This window comes from Chiloscyllium plagiosum, unplaced genomic scaffold, assembly GCF_037043375.1.
Source record: "Chiloscyllium plagiosum isolate Xiang-an unplaced genomic scaffold, Cpla_swu_hap1 HiC_scaffold_17, whole genome shotgun sequence".
NCBI classification, from domain to species: domain Eukaryota; kingdom Metazoa; phylum Chordata; class Chondrichthyes; order Orectolobiformes; family Hemiscylliidae; genus Chiloscyllium; species Chiloscyllium plagiosum.
Genome location: NW_028270155.1, coordinates 80,432,460 through 80,448,201, shown reverse-complemented (window position 1 = coordinate 80,448,201; position 15,742 = coordinate 80,432,460). Strand labels below are relative to the sequence as shown.

At 43.5% G+C, this 15,742-nt stretch overlaps 1 protein-coding gene across 2 annotated transcripts in view; it reads right to left on the bottom strand.

Annotated features, from left to right (window-relative positions):
- The window catches only part of ccdc102a (coiled-coil domain containing 102A), a 287,030-nt gene that overhangs the window by 15,454 nt on the left and 255,834 nt on the right, over positions 1-15,742 (bottom strand). For both annotated transcript variants that reach the window (XM_043707419.2, XM_087996111.1), the window contains exon 8: positions 3,090-3,193. In XM_043707419.2, coding sequence (XP_043563354.1) covers positions 3,090-3,193 — 104 coding nt within the window. The remainder of the gene's footprint in view (positions 1-3,089; positions 3,194-15,742) is intronic.

Genomic DNA, 15,742 nt, shown 5'->3' with positions numbered 1-15,742 from the left:
TGCCATTTCTCGGCCCCCTTCCCCAGCTGATCAAGGTCCTGCTGCAATTTCTGATAACCTTCCTCACTGTCCACTGTGTTCAGATCAGTCATCAAACATCTATTCTAATCCCATTTCCCAGCATTTAGCCTGCAGCCATGTATGCTTTGAGACTAGATTAGATTACAGTGTGGAAACAGGCCCTTCGGCCCAACAAGTCCACACCGACCTGCCGAAGCGCAACCCACCCATTACCTAACACGACGGGCAATTTAACATGGTCAATTCACCTGACTTGCACATCTTTGGACTGTGGGAGGAAACCGGAGCACCCGGAGGAAACCCACGCAGACACGGGGAGAATGTGTAAACTCCACACAGTCAGTCGCCTGAGGCGGGAATTGAACCTGGGTCTCAGGCGCTGTGAGGCAGCAGTGCTAACCACTGTGCCACCGTGCCGCCCACCAAATGGGGTTTCAAATCTTTATCTGAATACTTCCTCAATGCTGTGATGGTTTCTGCCTGTACCACACTTTCACAGTGAGTTCCAAATGCACACCATACTGAGTGAATAAACATTTCCTTCATTCTACGTCCCTTGATTATTGACTCCTCCACCAAGGGGACATGTTCCTTTCTATCTACCTGTCAATTTTGTATATTTTAATCAGAACGCACACTCCGCATCCACCCAAACCTCAGCCTCCTCTGCTCTAAGGAAAACAACCCCAGCCTATCAAGGGTCAATAGATGAGGAGCTGGCAAAGCACAGCAGATCAGACAACATCCGAAGAGCAGGAAAGTCAACATTGCGGGCCATTCTGATGAAGGGTTTTGGCTCGAAACATTGATTTTTCTGCTCCTTTGCTGCTGTCTGATCTGCTGTGCTTTTCCAGCTTCACTTCTTTTTCCCCCAAAGTTAATAGGAAGGGTTTGGAGGGATATGGGCTGGGTGCTGGCAGGTGGGACTAGATTGGGTTGGGATATCTGGTCAGCATGGACAGGTTGGACCGAAGAGTCTGTTTCCATGCTATACATCTCTATGACTGTACTTATTAACTCTGGCTTTTAGCATCTACAGTCCTTACTGTCTCCCAGCCTATCAAGTCGCTCTTCCTAGTTGAATTGTTCCAGCCCAAACAATATCCTGGTGAATCTGTTTTGTACACTCTCCAGTGTAATTATATACTTCCTATAGTGTGGCAAATGGAAATGCACACAGCACTCTAACTATGGCCTAACTAATATCATATATAGCTCCATAACTTACTTCCCCTGTTATTCAACGTCTTGTCCAAGCATACAAATATCCCACCTGACTCCTTAATCACCTTTTCACACTGTCCCATGGTCTTCAAAGTTCGATGGACGTGGATACCATTTCCCAGAGTCCTACAATTTATGGTGTATTCCCTTACCTTGTCAGTTCACTCAAATGCTTCAGCACACACTCTTCTAGGTTAAATTTCATTTGCCAAGGTTCAGCTCATCTATATCCTCCCATTGTCAAAGTCTTTCCTCCTCACTATTTTTCACACCATCAATTTTTGTGGCATCTGTGAAGTTATTGATCAAACTGCCACACTCATGTCTAGATTATTAATGTATACCACAAATCGCAAGACACCCTGTATGCTACTGGATGTGGGAAATACACTCTTTCACCAGGAGCCTGTCTCTGGCACAAAATCAATATTGGATCCAATTTGCCAAATGGCCTTGGATCCCATGGGGTCTTAGTGTCTAAATCGGTCTTGGCAAAAGCCTTACTGAAGTCGGTATACATTGCACCACCTTAATCTACACAACTGGTCACCTTCCCAAAAATTCCAATCAAAATAGGATCCCCTTCTGACAAAGTCACCCTTAGTATCCTCAATTAATCCTGGTCTTTCCAAGTGGAGATTAATTCTGTCCCTCAGAAACTTTTCCAAACACATCCCTATTACTGATGTTAGGTTCCCTGACCTAAAGTTCCCAGGTTAATCCCTAAACACTCTTCCTGAATAATGGTACAGCATTTATTATGTTCCAGTCCTTTGGCAGCTCTTTTTTGGGCATAGAATATTTGAAATTAAATGCCAAGGTCTCTGCAATCTCCTCCCTTACCTGCCACAGCTGTCCTAGGATACATCTCATCATAGCATGGAGATTTACGCAATTTTAATCTGCTAAAACTGCTAATACTGCATCGCCCTCACAATGCTAATTTGTTAAAGTATATCAGAGACCCCTTCTGATTTCTACTTTTCCATGTTGAATGACTACACTTTGTTTTTGTATCAAAGTGCTGGAGAAACTCAGCAGGCCTGGCATTATTGGTGGACAGAAAAACAAAGGTAACATTTCAAGTTCAGTGACACTTCATCAGAATATCACAGACAAGTTCTGAACAGGAGTCACTGTATTTGAATCATCAACTGTTTGTCTCTCCAACGATATTACCAGACCTGCTGAGTTTCTCCAGCGCTTTCTGATTTTACTCAAAATTTCCAGCAACTACAGTTCTTTGTCTCAGTTGAGTACTATATGTGAATATTTGTCATTTGAAGCCATGAAGGAAAGCATTAAAACTAATGTATTTTAAGCACATTAACAAAACAGGACTTCAATCACTTAGTAGCAAATTTAACATTACATTTGAAAAACATATTTACTAAAGCGATAGGTTTAGTTCATATTGTTGGCTGCAGAAATCAGCACCATGTTAGCATGCAATACAGGATGTGCATGGGTGTGAGATGAAGGGTTATGGTTAATACCATAAATTATGAATACAGAGATTACTTGCGTATAAAGCATTTATTTAATGATAGCACAAGGGAGATATAAACTCTAAAAGCATCAGAGTTTCCATTTCAATGTAACTGAGCACAGAAGTTATTGTGAGGATTGACAATTAGCTTTAAGACAGGCAATGAGCCAGGGTTCACAATAATACAATTTAATTTGTCTTGTTTTTGTCAACCCTGCTTTTGATGAAGTGTAACCTCTCTGCGTGCTAAAAATGGGTGCAGTGGAGCAAGATGCACTTTGGGACCAAAACAGGTTTGGCTGAGAGATTCATCTTCCATCTGCGCATGGAGGAACCAGGAAACTTAGGACTGTACCTGGTCTGTAGGTGCTCCAGCTGTACCTGCAGGTTCTCAGACTGCTCTGTCTGTTCATCCAATGACCTCTGCAACCTCCTGGCCTGGTTGTGAGCTTCATCCAGCTGCAAGGCAGAAATAGCCAAGGATTTAGCTGGCTCCTCTGACTGAAAGATAATTTCATGGCAGTCCAGTTTAAACTCTTCTTTAGGTTAGAGTTCCTAAATTGAGTGCAAGGTGTATTTAAGGTAAGTCAGCACACCGCTGCTCAGAGAAGGTATTAAACAATACAGGAAATAACATTCAAGCCGCATATATGCCAGATAATGACCACCTCCAAGACGACAGGAGGCAGTCCGAGACTTAATTTTAGGTCAAAGTCAGGCAAGCAGTTTAACTATCAGTTGGGGAGGAGGCTGCAGACAGGAATCATAACCATTATGAAAAAGCATGGATGGGCCTGAAATCAAACTTTCAAACTGGTGGAGGGCTAATTTTAATAAGGTCTGGTAGGATTTGGCAAGAGTAGACTGGGAACAAATAGCTTAGGTAAATTGGGATCAGAGAAGTGTGGACACATTCAGGATGGAAATAAGGAGAGTACAAGACCAATATGATCCAATAAAGACAAAGAGTGAGACCAAGAGATAGATAGGATTGGAAAATGAGAAGAAAAGTGAAGCTTAAGTCAGATACCAAGGGATCCAAATGGTAGAAACCCAAAAGAAAGTGCAGGAGAGTAAAAAGAGGCATGAAATAATGATGGTAGTCATGGAGTCAGAGCTGTACAGCATGGAAATGCTCTTCGGTCCAAGCCATCCATGCCAACCAGATATCCTAAACAAATCTAGTTCCATTTACCAGCATTTAGCCCATATCTCTTCAAACCCTTCCTATACCCATTTAGATGCCTTTTATGTTTGTAATCGTACCAGTCTCCACCACTTCCTCTAGCATTCCATACATGCACCACCCTCTGTGCGAAAATGTTGTTCCTTAGGTCTCTTAAATCTTTCCCCTCTCACCTTAAACCTAACCCCTGTAAACCTTGTTTTGGACTCCCCCTCCCTCAGGAAAAGATCTTGGCTATTCACCTAACCATGCCTGTCATGATTTTACAAACCTTTATAAGGTCACTCTTCAACCTCAGACATTCCAAGGAAAATAGCCCCAGCCTATTCAGCTTCTCTCTGTAGCTCAAATCCTCCAACCTTGGCATCATCCTTGTTTCCTGAACCCTTTCACGTTTCACAACATTCTTCCTATAACACGGAGGCCAGAACCGAATGCAGTATTCCAAAAGTGTCCTACACATGACCTCCCAACTTGTATATTCCAATACTCCTCACCAATGAAGGCAAGCATATCAAACACGCCCTCACTCTGTCTGTCTACCTGGAACTCCATTTTTAAGGAACTATGAACCTACACTCAGAGGTCTCTTTGTTCCCCAGGATCTTACCAATAAGCGTATAAGTTTTACCCTGATTTGCCTTTCCAAAATGCAGCACCTCACATTTATCTAAATTAAACTCTACCTGCCACTCCTCAGCCCATTGGCCCATCTGATCAAGGTCCCATTAAAATGAAGATAATTCTTAAGTTATTATACAAGTACATTCAGGGTAAACGGACAACTAGGAAAAAAGTAGGGACAAATTACCATTGTGGAACTTAATTATGTGTGGAGCCAGAGGACATAGGTACAGTGGTAAATGAATAATTTGTGTCAGTGTCACAAATGAGAGGGATGAGTGAGTGGATATAGAAAGTGGAGGTGGTGGCACGGTGGCTCAGTGTTTAGCGCTGCTGCCTCACAGTGCCAGGGACCTGGACGAAGTGCTGACGATGTCGCCTAGCCAGGGGACGAAATGTTTGCAACAAAAACTTCCAGCTCGGCGAACAGAACCACAACAACGAGCACCCGAGCTACAAATCTTCGCACAAACTTTGGGGACATAGTCTAACAATTCAGCAGCGATGCTAGGAAACACTTTCACAGACAAAAGGAAATACAGGTTTGGAACTCTCTTCAATAAACATTAGTTGATGCTAGATCAGTTGTTAATTGTAAATCTGAGATAGATACACTTTGATAAAACAAAAGTATTCAGGTATGTGGACCAAAGACAGATATATGGAATTAGATTAGCCATAATCTCAGTGAATGGTGGAACAAGTCCAAGGGGCTGAATGACTGACTACTGCTCTAATTAGTGATAAATGAGGAAACCACATGCCAGTCAGTTTAGCCACAATGATTGGGAAACTATTGGAAGTAATTCTGAGAGACAGAATTAATGTACATTTGGAAAGGCAGGATTAGATTAGATTAGATTCCCTACATGGTAGAAATAGGCCCTTTGGCCTAACAAGTCCACACTGACTCTCCAAAGGCTAACCCATCCAGACCCATTTCCCTCTGACGAATGCACCTAATACGATGGGCAATTTAGCATGGCCAATCCACCTGACCTGCACATCTTTGGACTGTGGGAGGAAACCAGAGCACCTGGAAGAAACCCATGCAAACTCCACACAGATAGTTGCCCAAGGCTGGAATCAAACCTGGGTCCTTGGCGCTGTGAGGCTGCAGTACTAACCACTGAGCTGCAGGAATTAATCAAGAACAGTCAGCATGGTTTTGTAAAGGGGAAGTCATGTCTGACCAACTTGATTGAATTTGTTGAAGCATTGACCAGGAATGTAGATGAGGGAAATCATTCATCGTCACCTACTTGGACTTCAACAAGGCTTTTCATATGGTCCAGCATGGAAGATGGATAACGAAGCAAAGAGCCCCTGGTACCCAAGGAAAATTTGACTACTTGGAAACAGGAAATAAGTGTGATGCACCATCCCCAGTCCAATCATTATCCCTCTGTAACGTGGAATACAGAATTACACACAATACTCCAGATGGGGCTTAACCAACGTTTTCTACAGTTCTGGCAGAATTTCCCTGTTCTTAAACACATTGCTTTGGTTAATAAAGGGGAAAGTTTAAAGGAAATGTGTGAGGCAAGTTTTTTTTTTAAAAACAACAGAGCACGGTAGTTGCCTGGGACACGCTGTCAGGGGAGATGGTAGAAGCAGATAACATAGCAACTTTTAAGAGGCATTTCAAAAGGCACATGAACAGGCAGGGAATAAAGGATATGGACCATATGCAGGCAGATGGATTCATTGAGAAGTGCATCATGGTTGGCATCGTCAGGCTGGGCCAATGGGCCTGTTGCTGTACTAGAGTCAAGATTAGAGTGGTGCTGGAAATGCACAGCAGGTCAGGCAGCATCTGAGGAGCAGGAAAATAGACCTTTTGGGCAGGGGCCCTTCATCATACCTGATGCTGCCTGACCAGCTGTGCTTTTTCAGCTCCACACTCTCGACTCTCAATAGAGATGGCCATTGCCTGGAATGTGTGAGGTGCAAATGTTACTTGCCACATGCCAGCTCAAGCTTGGATAATGTCCAGGCCTTATTGCATTTGAGCATGGATGCTTCAGTATCTGAAGAGTCATGAATTGTGTTACACATGGTATAATCATCAGTGAACATTTCCACTTCTAACCTTTATGATGGAGGGAAGGTCAATGATGAAGCTGAAGATGGTTGGGCCTCACACATTATCCTGAGGAACTCCTTAGCGATATCTTGGAGCTGAGATGACTGACTTCCAACAACCATACCCATTTTCCTATGTGCCAGGTATGACTCCAACCAGGGGAGAGTTTGCCCTCTTGATTCCAGTTTTGCTAGGGCTCCTTAATGTCTATATTATAGGGAACTATGCTGTCACTCTCACCTCACCTCTAGAATTCAGCACTTTTGTCCAGTTTTGAATGAAGGCTGTAATGAGGTCAGGAGTAAAATGGCTCTGGTGGAACCCAAACAGTGTACCACTGAGTGGCTGCTACTTGATAATACTGCTGATAACACTTTCCATCACATTAGTGAGAGAAGACTGATGGGCTGGAAATGTGTTGCTGGAAAAGCGCAGCAGGTCAGGCAGCATCTAGGGAACAGGAGAATCGACGTTTCGGGCATTAGCCCTTCTTCAGGAATCTTAGATTCCTGAAGAAGGGCTAATGCCCGAAACGTCGATTCTCCTGTTCCCTAGATGCTGCCTGACCTGCTGCGCTTTTCCAGCAACACATTTCCATCTCTGATCTCCAGCATCTGCAGACCTCATTTTCTCCTCTAGACTGATGGGCTAGTAGTTGGCTGGGTCGATTTGTCCTTCTTTTTGTGTACAGGGTGTACCTGTGTAATTTTGCACATTGTTTGGTCAATGGAAGAGTTTGACTAGAGGTGCCACAAATTCTGGAGCACAAGTCTTCAGAACTGCTGCTGGAATATTGTTAGGGACCACAGCCTTTGCAGTGAGAGAATTATATATGGCAGTAAGTGTATAGGACATGGGCAACCATGTAAGAATGGTCTGTAAAAATGAGTTATTAGGACACTGCTAACAATAGGAGGACATATAACAGCAAGCACAATGGACATGGGAAACCATATGAGACACATATGGGACACAAGGAACAATGCAAGAATGATACACAATAATGAGTGAACCGGACACTGGTAAAAATGAAAATGGTGTATAGGACTGAGTAAGCCAGATGTTTAACAATGACATTTAACAATGAGTGAACTGGACTTGGGTGACAATGTTAAGAATGATAAATAACAGTGCATACAATGGACACAAGTTAGCTTATTTGAATTTATAATAGTGAGTCTACTGGACACAGGGAACCATATAAGAGCAACACAACTGTGAACAAAGTAGATATGTAAGGGCATGAGAATAAAATGAAACAGTGAGCGTACAAGACACAGGAAGCCATGTGTGAATAATATATAGTAGAGTGAATTAAACACAGGGAACCGTGAGAGAATGATAAATAACACTGAGTGCACTGAACACTCAGAACTGTGCGAAAATGGTGTACAACATAGACTAAACCGGACACTGCGAACTATGTGAGACTGATATACAACATTGAGTGTGCAGGTCATGGGGAATGATGTAAGAAAGATATATTACAGTGAGTGAAGTGGTCACATGGATCCATGCGAGAATGATATACAGTAGACCTCCCCATATACACGGAGATTATCCAAGACCTGACCCGGAAGCCTGAAACCGTGGATAGGTACGAATCCATTCATTTAAATGGGAAACGTACCTTCCCAGCAGCCTCCTGGTCCCGGAGCATTCCCTATATGTTTGGGCCACGGTAAATCGCAGGTAACTGAAACTGCGGAAACCAGATCTGTGGATATAGTGGTCTCCCTGTATAACAGAGAATGTACAGGATATTGGGAACACATAAGAATGGAATATATCAGTGAATGAACTGGACACAGTGAGCCATGTGAATTATGATATACAATAGTGAGTGAAATGGATCAACCATGTGAAAATGGTGTATAACGTGAGTGCATTGGATACTGGAAACAAGGTAGGACGATATATAACAATGAACATACCGGACACAGGAACCCACGTGAGAACATGGGAACTCAAAAACACTTCCAGTGTCCATGGTGACTATGTACACAGGATGTGTTCAGCTGTAGCTCCTGATTTACTGCATGGAGACCTGGAGTTACTATGGAGCATCCATGAGGGTAAAAACATTGAGCAACACTGGCAGAGAAGAGCTGGGTGATCACAAGGAAAATGAGTAAGCCTGGGCAGCCAAACTGGTATACTGTTTTGTGAACAATTAGGGTGGATGGCCTTTCAGGTGGAAGCAGCAGCAGCAGCCAGATCAGTGGTAACACGACCGGCACTGTTGAACAGTAGGGAGGCTCAAATTATGGACTCAGTAGGAATAGGGGACTCTATGATCAAGGGCATAGATAGGTGTTTCTGTAGCCATAAACTAGACTCCAGGGTTGTATGTTGCTTCTCTGGTGTCAGGGCTAAGCATGTCTCTAAGCGCAGAGTATTCTGATTGGGAAGGACATATCGATATGAATGGCACAGGCAGAAAAGAAGATTAGACCCTGCAAAGGTGTTCAGGGAGTTAGGTACGAGGTTGAAAAGTAGGAGCTCGAGGGTTGCAATCTTGGGATTTCTTCCTGTGCCACATGTGTGTGCCAGCGAGGCTAGGAACACGAAGCCAGGACAATTAAATATGTAATAGGGATGACTTCCACTATTTGGATCTTGGGTGGTCTTCCAGGTTTAAGAGTGCTACTTGGGAGTGCTAAAATTAGTATGGCAGGCCGTTGGGAATAGAGGAGTAGGTCAGCAAATAAAATAACCGAGGACTCATCTGAGACTAAGGCCTGTTTGATCAACAGGAAGAACAGACAAGGAGTGGTTACTAAACACAGCTGGACTGGCGGTCTGGGGTACATTTGTTTTAATGTGAGCAGGGAAGGTAAATGAACTTAGATTGGAACAAAAAAAAAAGTTTTGTTGCAGCTCTTACAGAGACATGGTTGTGACAGGGGCAAGACTGACAAATAAATATTCTGAGATTCGATATTTCAGAAGAGACAGTAAGTTACTGATAAGGGCGAATATCACAGCCACGCTGAGGGAGGACAGTTTTGAGCGCTCACTCAGTAAGGCCACAAAGGTAGAGCTCAGGGATAGGAAGAGTGCAATCACATTGATGGGGTTGTGCTACAGGCCTCCTGACAGCCAGTGGATCTTAGAGAAAACAGATATGTGGCAGGTTATGGAAAAAGGTAAAAACACCAGGGTTGTTGTGGTTGGTGATTTTAATATCCCCAATACGACTGGGACTCGCTTCATGCCAGGGGCTTGGAGAGGGTGAGGGACGGGGTGGATTTGTTAGGTGTGTCCAGGACTTTTTTTTTAAAACAATATGTAAATAGTCTAAATAGGTACCTGGTACTGGGGAATTAGCCCAACCAGATGATTGAAGTTTCAGTGGGGGATCATTTTGGAATAGTGATCATAATTCAGAAAGTTTAAAGTTACTTGTGGATAAGGATAAGTGTAGTACTTAGGTGAAAGTACTAAACTGGGGGAAGGCAAACTACCACAATATTAGGCAGGAACTGGTGAATCTAGATTGAGGAGGCTGTTTAAGGATAAATCTACATCTGGCATGTGGGGGATCTTTCAGTTGATTAGAGTTCAGGACCAGTATGTTCCTGTGAAAATGAAGGAGAAGGATGGCAAGATTCAGGAACCTTGGATGACAAGAAAAATTGAGAGTTTAGTCAAAAAGAAAAAGGAGGCATATGTAAAGTTTAGGAAATTGAAGACACTTAGAATTCAAACAAAGAATTATGAGGGCTAAAAAGGGCATGATATGTCTTTGGTAAACAAGGTTAAGAAAAATCCTGATGCATTTTATGGATAAATAAGGAGCAAGAGCTAAGGAAAAGGGTAGTTCAACTGAAGGACAAAGGAGGGAATTTGTACCTGGAGCCAGAGGAAGTGGATAAGATCAGTGTTGCAAGATGTGCTATCCACAATGTTTATGCCCTCATGGATGCTCCATAGTAACACCATCTGCAGCTCCAGGCCTTCAGGGAACTGTGGATCTGCATGCTTAAGTCCCTTTAAAGATTCTGCCATTTAACTGTGTACTTCCCACCTGCATTAGATCTCGCAAAATGCACCACCTCACAGTTGTCTACATAAACTCCCATCTATTATTTTTCCACCCAAATCCTGCTGAACCCTCGAGCAACCTTCCTCACTATCTGCAGCTCCCCCAATTTTTGAGTCAGCCACAAATCAGGCCACCTACTACCACCTCCAAATTATTAAAATGTATTACAAAACACAGGTACCCCAGATCACTGCAGAACATCACTGAGCATAGATCCCCAGTTTAAAAAAAAAACAGCCTTCCACCACTTGTCTCTGTCTCCTATGACTTAATCAGTTTTGTATCCAGTTCATCACAGATCCAATGTGACGTTATCCTTTGTATCAGCCTGCTATGAAGGGACTTGTCAAAGGCCTTGTTAAAATCCATACAGACAACATCTATATCCCCAACTCATCAAGCATCGTTGTCATGTCCTCAAAACACTCAAACACACTACACTTCCCTGTACAAAGTTAAACTGCCTATCATGAATAAGTCCATATATCTCCAAATGTGAATAAATCCAATGCTAAGAACCTTCTCCAATAATACCCTTGCCATTGACATAAGGCACACCAGCCTGTAATTTCCCAGATTATCCCTGTTGCCCTTCTTAAATCAAGGAACAATGTTGGCTATTCTCTAATCCTCTAGGATCTCTCTTGTGACTAAAAGATGATAGAACAATTTTATTTAAGGCCCCAGCAATTTCCTCACCTGGTTCCCTCAACATTCTGGGACAGATACCATTAGATTTAGGGGACGTATCTACCATCATGCTTTTCAAAGCATCCAACTTTTTTTTAATATTGATATATCCAGCACATCAACATACTCCTCATGGTATTCACCATCCACCATGTTCTCCTCCTTTGTGAATACCAATGGACAGAGAGTCAGGATATTTTTTTTTCTGGATGGCATAAAGAACTTTCCACACATATCTCCCTTAAATTTTTCCCCTCTCACCTTGAACTCGTAACCCTTAGTAACTGAGTCCTCCACTTTGGGGAAAAAGCTTCTTGCTATCCACCCTGTCTATACCTCGCATAATTTAGTTGACCTCAATCAGGTCTCCCCTCAACTTCCATCTTTTTAATGAAAATTATCCTAATAATCCAACCTCTCTTCATAGCTAGCACCCTCCATACCAGGCAACGTCCTGGTCAACCTCCTCTGCACCCACTACAAAGCATCCACCACCTTTTGGTAATGTGGCGACCAGAATTGTACACAGTATTCCAAAGGTGGCCGAACTAAAGTCTTATACAACTGTAACATGACCTGCCAACTCTTGAAATCAACACCTCGTCCAATGAAGGAAAGCATGCTGTATGCTTTCTTGATCACTCTGTTGACCTGTGTTGCCATCTTCACGGTACGATGAACGTGAATATCCAGATCTCTCTGCACATCAATTTTCCACTGGGCTTTTCCATTTACCATATAGTTCGCTATTGAATTGGATATTCCAAAGTGCATCACCTTGCATTTGCCTGGATTGAACTCCATCTGACATTTCTCTGCCCAACTCTCCAATCTCTCTCTATTCTGCTGCATTCTCTGATTGCCCTTTTCACTATCTGCTACTCCACCAATCTTAGTGTCATCTGCAAACTTGCTAATCAGATCACCTACACCTTCCTGGTATTACAGTTATACAACAGTGAGAGAAATGGACATGGAGAACTATGTGAGAATGCTATAGAATAGTGAGTGAATTGGATGCTGGTTACAATGTGAGAATCAAACATAACAATGAGTGAACTGGCTGCAAGGAGGCCTGCGAGAATGATATACACCAGTGAACTGAATATGTGGAACCATGTGAGAATGACATAACAGTGAGTGTACAAGACATGGGAAACCACGTGAAGATGATATATAGAACATTAGAGTGCAGTTCAGACCCTTCAGCCCTCGATGTTGCACCGACCTGTGGAACCAATCTGAAGTCTATCCAACCTACACTATTCCATTTTCATCCACATGTTTATCCAATGGCCATTTAAATGCCCTCAAAGTTGGCAAGTCTCCTACTGTACATCTCTATGACAATGACTATCTCTGACATCTGTCCTCTATTACTCCTCAATTTAAAGCTATATCCATCTGAGGAAAAAAGGTTCCCAACCTAGCTGATCTCTGATCTTCTTATATATTTTAGTTAAATCTCCTCTCAAACTTCTTCTCTCTAACGAAAACAGCCTCAGGTCCCTCCGCCTTTCCTCGTAAGACCTTCCCTCCATACCAGGCAACATCCTAATAAATCTCCACTGAACCCTTTCCAACTCTTCCATATCATTCCTATAATGCGGTGACCAGAACTGTACGCAATACTCCAAGTGCGGCTGCATAGGAGTTTTGTACAGCTGCATGATCTCATGGCTCCGAAACTCAATCCCTCTACAAATAAAAGCGAACACACCGTATACCTTCTCAACCACCCTATCAATCTGGGTGACAACTTTTAGGGATCTATGGAAATGGACACTGAGATCTCTCTGCTCATCTACACTACCAAGAATCTTAACCATTAACCCAGTAGTCCAAATTCCTGTTACTCCTTCCAAAGTGAATCACCTCTCACTTTTCCACATTAAACTCCATTTGCCACCTCTGGAGCTTATCTATGTCTCTCTGTAACCTACAACATGCTTTGGCCCTATCCACAATTCTACCAACCTTAGTGTCAACCGCAAATTTACTAACCCATCCCTCTACACCTTCATCCAGGTCATTTGAAGAAATGACAAACAGCAGTGGCCCCAAAACAGATCCTTGCGGTACACCACTAGTAACTAACTCCAGGATGAATATTTCCCATCAACCACCATCCTCTGTCTTCTTAGAGCTAGCTAATTTCTGATCCAAACAGCTAAATCACTCTCAATCCTGTGGTTCCATATTTTGTGCAACGGCCTACCATGGGGAACCTTGGGGGCGGCATGGTGGCACAGTGGTTAGCACTGTTGCCTCACAACGCCAGAGACCTGGGTTCAATTCCCACCTCAGGCGACTGACTGTGTGGAGTTTGCACATTCTCCCCGTGTCTGCGTGGGTTTCCTCCGGGTGCTCCGGTTTCCTCCCACAGTCCAAAGATGTGCAGGCCAGGTGAATTGGTCATGCTAAATTGCCCGTAGTGTTAGGTAAGGGGTAAAGGTAGGGGTATGGGTGGGTTGCGCTTCGGCGGGGCGGTGTGGACTTGTTGGGCCGAAGGGCCTGTTTCCACACTGTAAATAATCTAATCTAATCTAAAAATGCCTTACTGAAATCCACATCCATCACATCTACTGCTTTACCCTCATCCACCAGTTTGGTCACCTTCACAAAGAACTCAATAAGGTTTGTGAGTCACAACTTACCCTTCACCAAACAGTATTGACTATCCTTAATCAATCTATTCCTTCCTAGATGAATATAAATCCTCTCTCTTATAACCTTTTCCAACGCTTTACCCATAACTGAAGTAAGGCTCACTGGTCTATAATTACCAGCGTTCGCTCTACTCCCCTTCTTGAACAAAGAAACAACATTTGCTATTCTCCAGTCTTCCAGCTATTCCTGTAAACTCCTGTATATGGAGCAATTGAGTCATTCAGCATAGAAACAGACCTTTCAGCCCACTATGTCTCTGCTGATTCACAAACACTATGGCTAAGAGATAAGATTCGGGAAGTAAACACAACACTAAAATAGTGCGGTGAGGAAGGCATATGGCGTACTGGCTTTTATTGGTAGAGGAATTGAGTTCCGGAGTCCTGAGGTCATGATGCAGTTGTATAAGACTCTGGTGCGGCCGCATCTGGAATATTGTGTGCAGTTTTGGTCGCCATACTATAGGAAGGATGTGGAGGCACTGGAACGGGTGCAGAGGAGGTTTACCAGGATGTTGCCTGGTATGGAAGGAAGATCGTATGAGGAAAGACTGAGACACTTGGGGCTGTTTTCACTAGAGAAAAGAAGGTTTAGAGGTGACTTGATTGAGGTGTACAAGATGATTAGGGGGTTAGATAGGGTTGACAGTGTGAACCTTTTCCCGCGTATGGAGTCGGGTATTACAAGGGGGTATAGCTTTAAATTAAGGGGGGGTAGATATAGGACTGAAGTTAGGGGTAGGTTCTTCACTCAGCGAGTCGTAAGTTCATGGAATGCCCTGCCAGTAGCAGTGGTGGACTCTCCCTCTTTATGGGCATTTAAGCGGGCATTGGATAGGTATATGGAGGATAGTGGGTTAGTATAGGCTTGGATCGGCGCAACATCGAGGGCCAAAGGGCCTGTACTGCGCTGTATTCTTCTAAAAGAGTGCTATGGTAAACAGCGTTCCATTTTGTGGATCACTGGTTATCAGTATTGGGACACGAGGGAACTGTATCGTTCAGATGGACCCCACCTGAACAGATGTGGGACCAGGATTTTAGTAAAAAGAGTCAGGAATCTATCTTCAGGCACAGCACATATGGGAACAACTGAAACAAGTGAGGCTGTCAGCATAGATTAGATTACATTACAGTGTGGAAACAGGCCCTTCGGCCCAACAAGACCACACCGACCCGCCGAAGAGCAACCCACCCATACCCTTACATTTACGCCTTACCTAACACTACGGGCAATTTAGCATGGCCAATTCACCTGACCTGCACATCTTTGGACTGTGGGAGGAAACCGGAGCACCCGGAGGAAACCCACGCAGACACGGGGAGAACGTGCAAACTCCACACAGTCAGTCGTCTGAGGCGGGAATTGAACCCGGGTCTCCGGCGCTGTGAGGCAGCAGTGCTGACCACTGTGCCACCGTGCCGCCCACCAAGGGCTGAGGGTGTTGTATTTAAATATGCTCAGTATATGAAACAAAGTAAATGAGCTTGCAGTAGAGATTGGAATCAGCTTGTAAGACATTGTAGGCATCGCAGTGTCTACAGGGAATCAGGACTAGGAGCTAAACATTCAAGGATATACATCATATCGAAAGGACAGACAGTATAGGGTCAGAAGGTGGAGAATCTATGTGGTTAGCTGAGTTGATGAACCGCAAAGGAAAGCAAAGAACCTAATGGGAGTTATATACAGGTCTTCAAG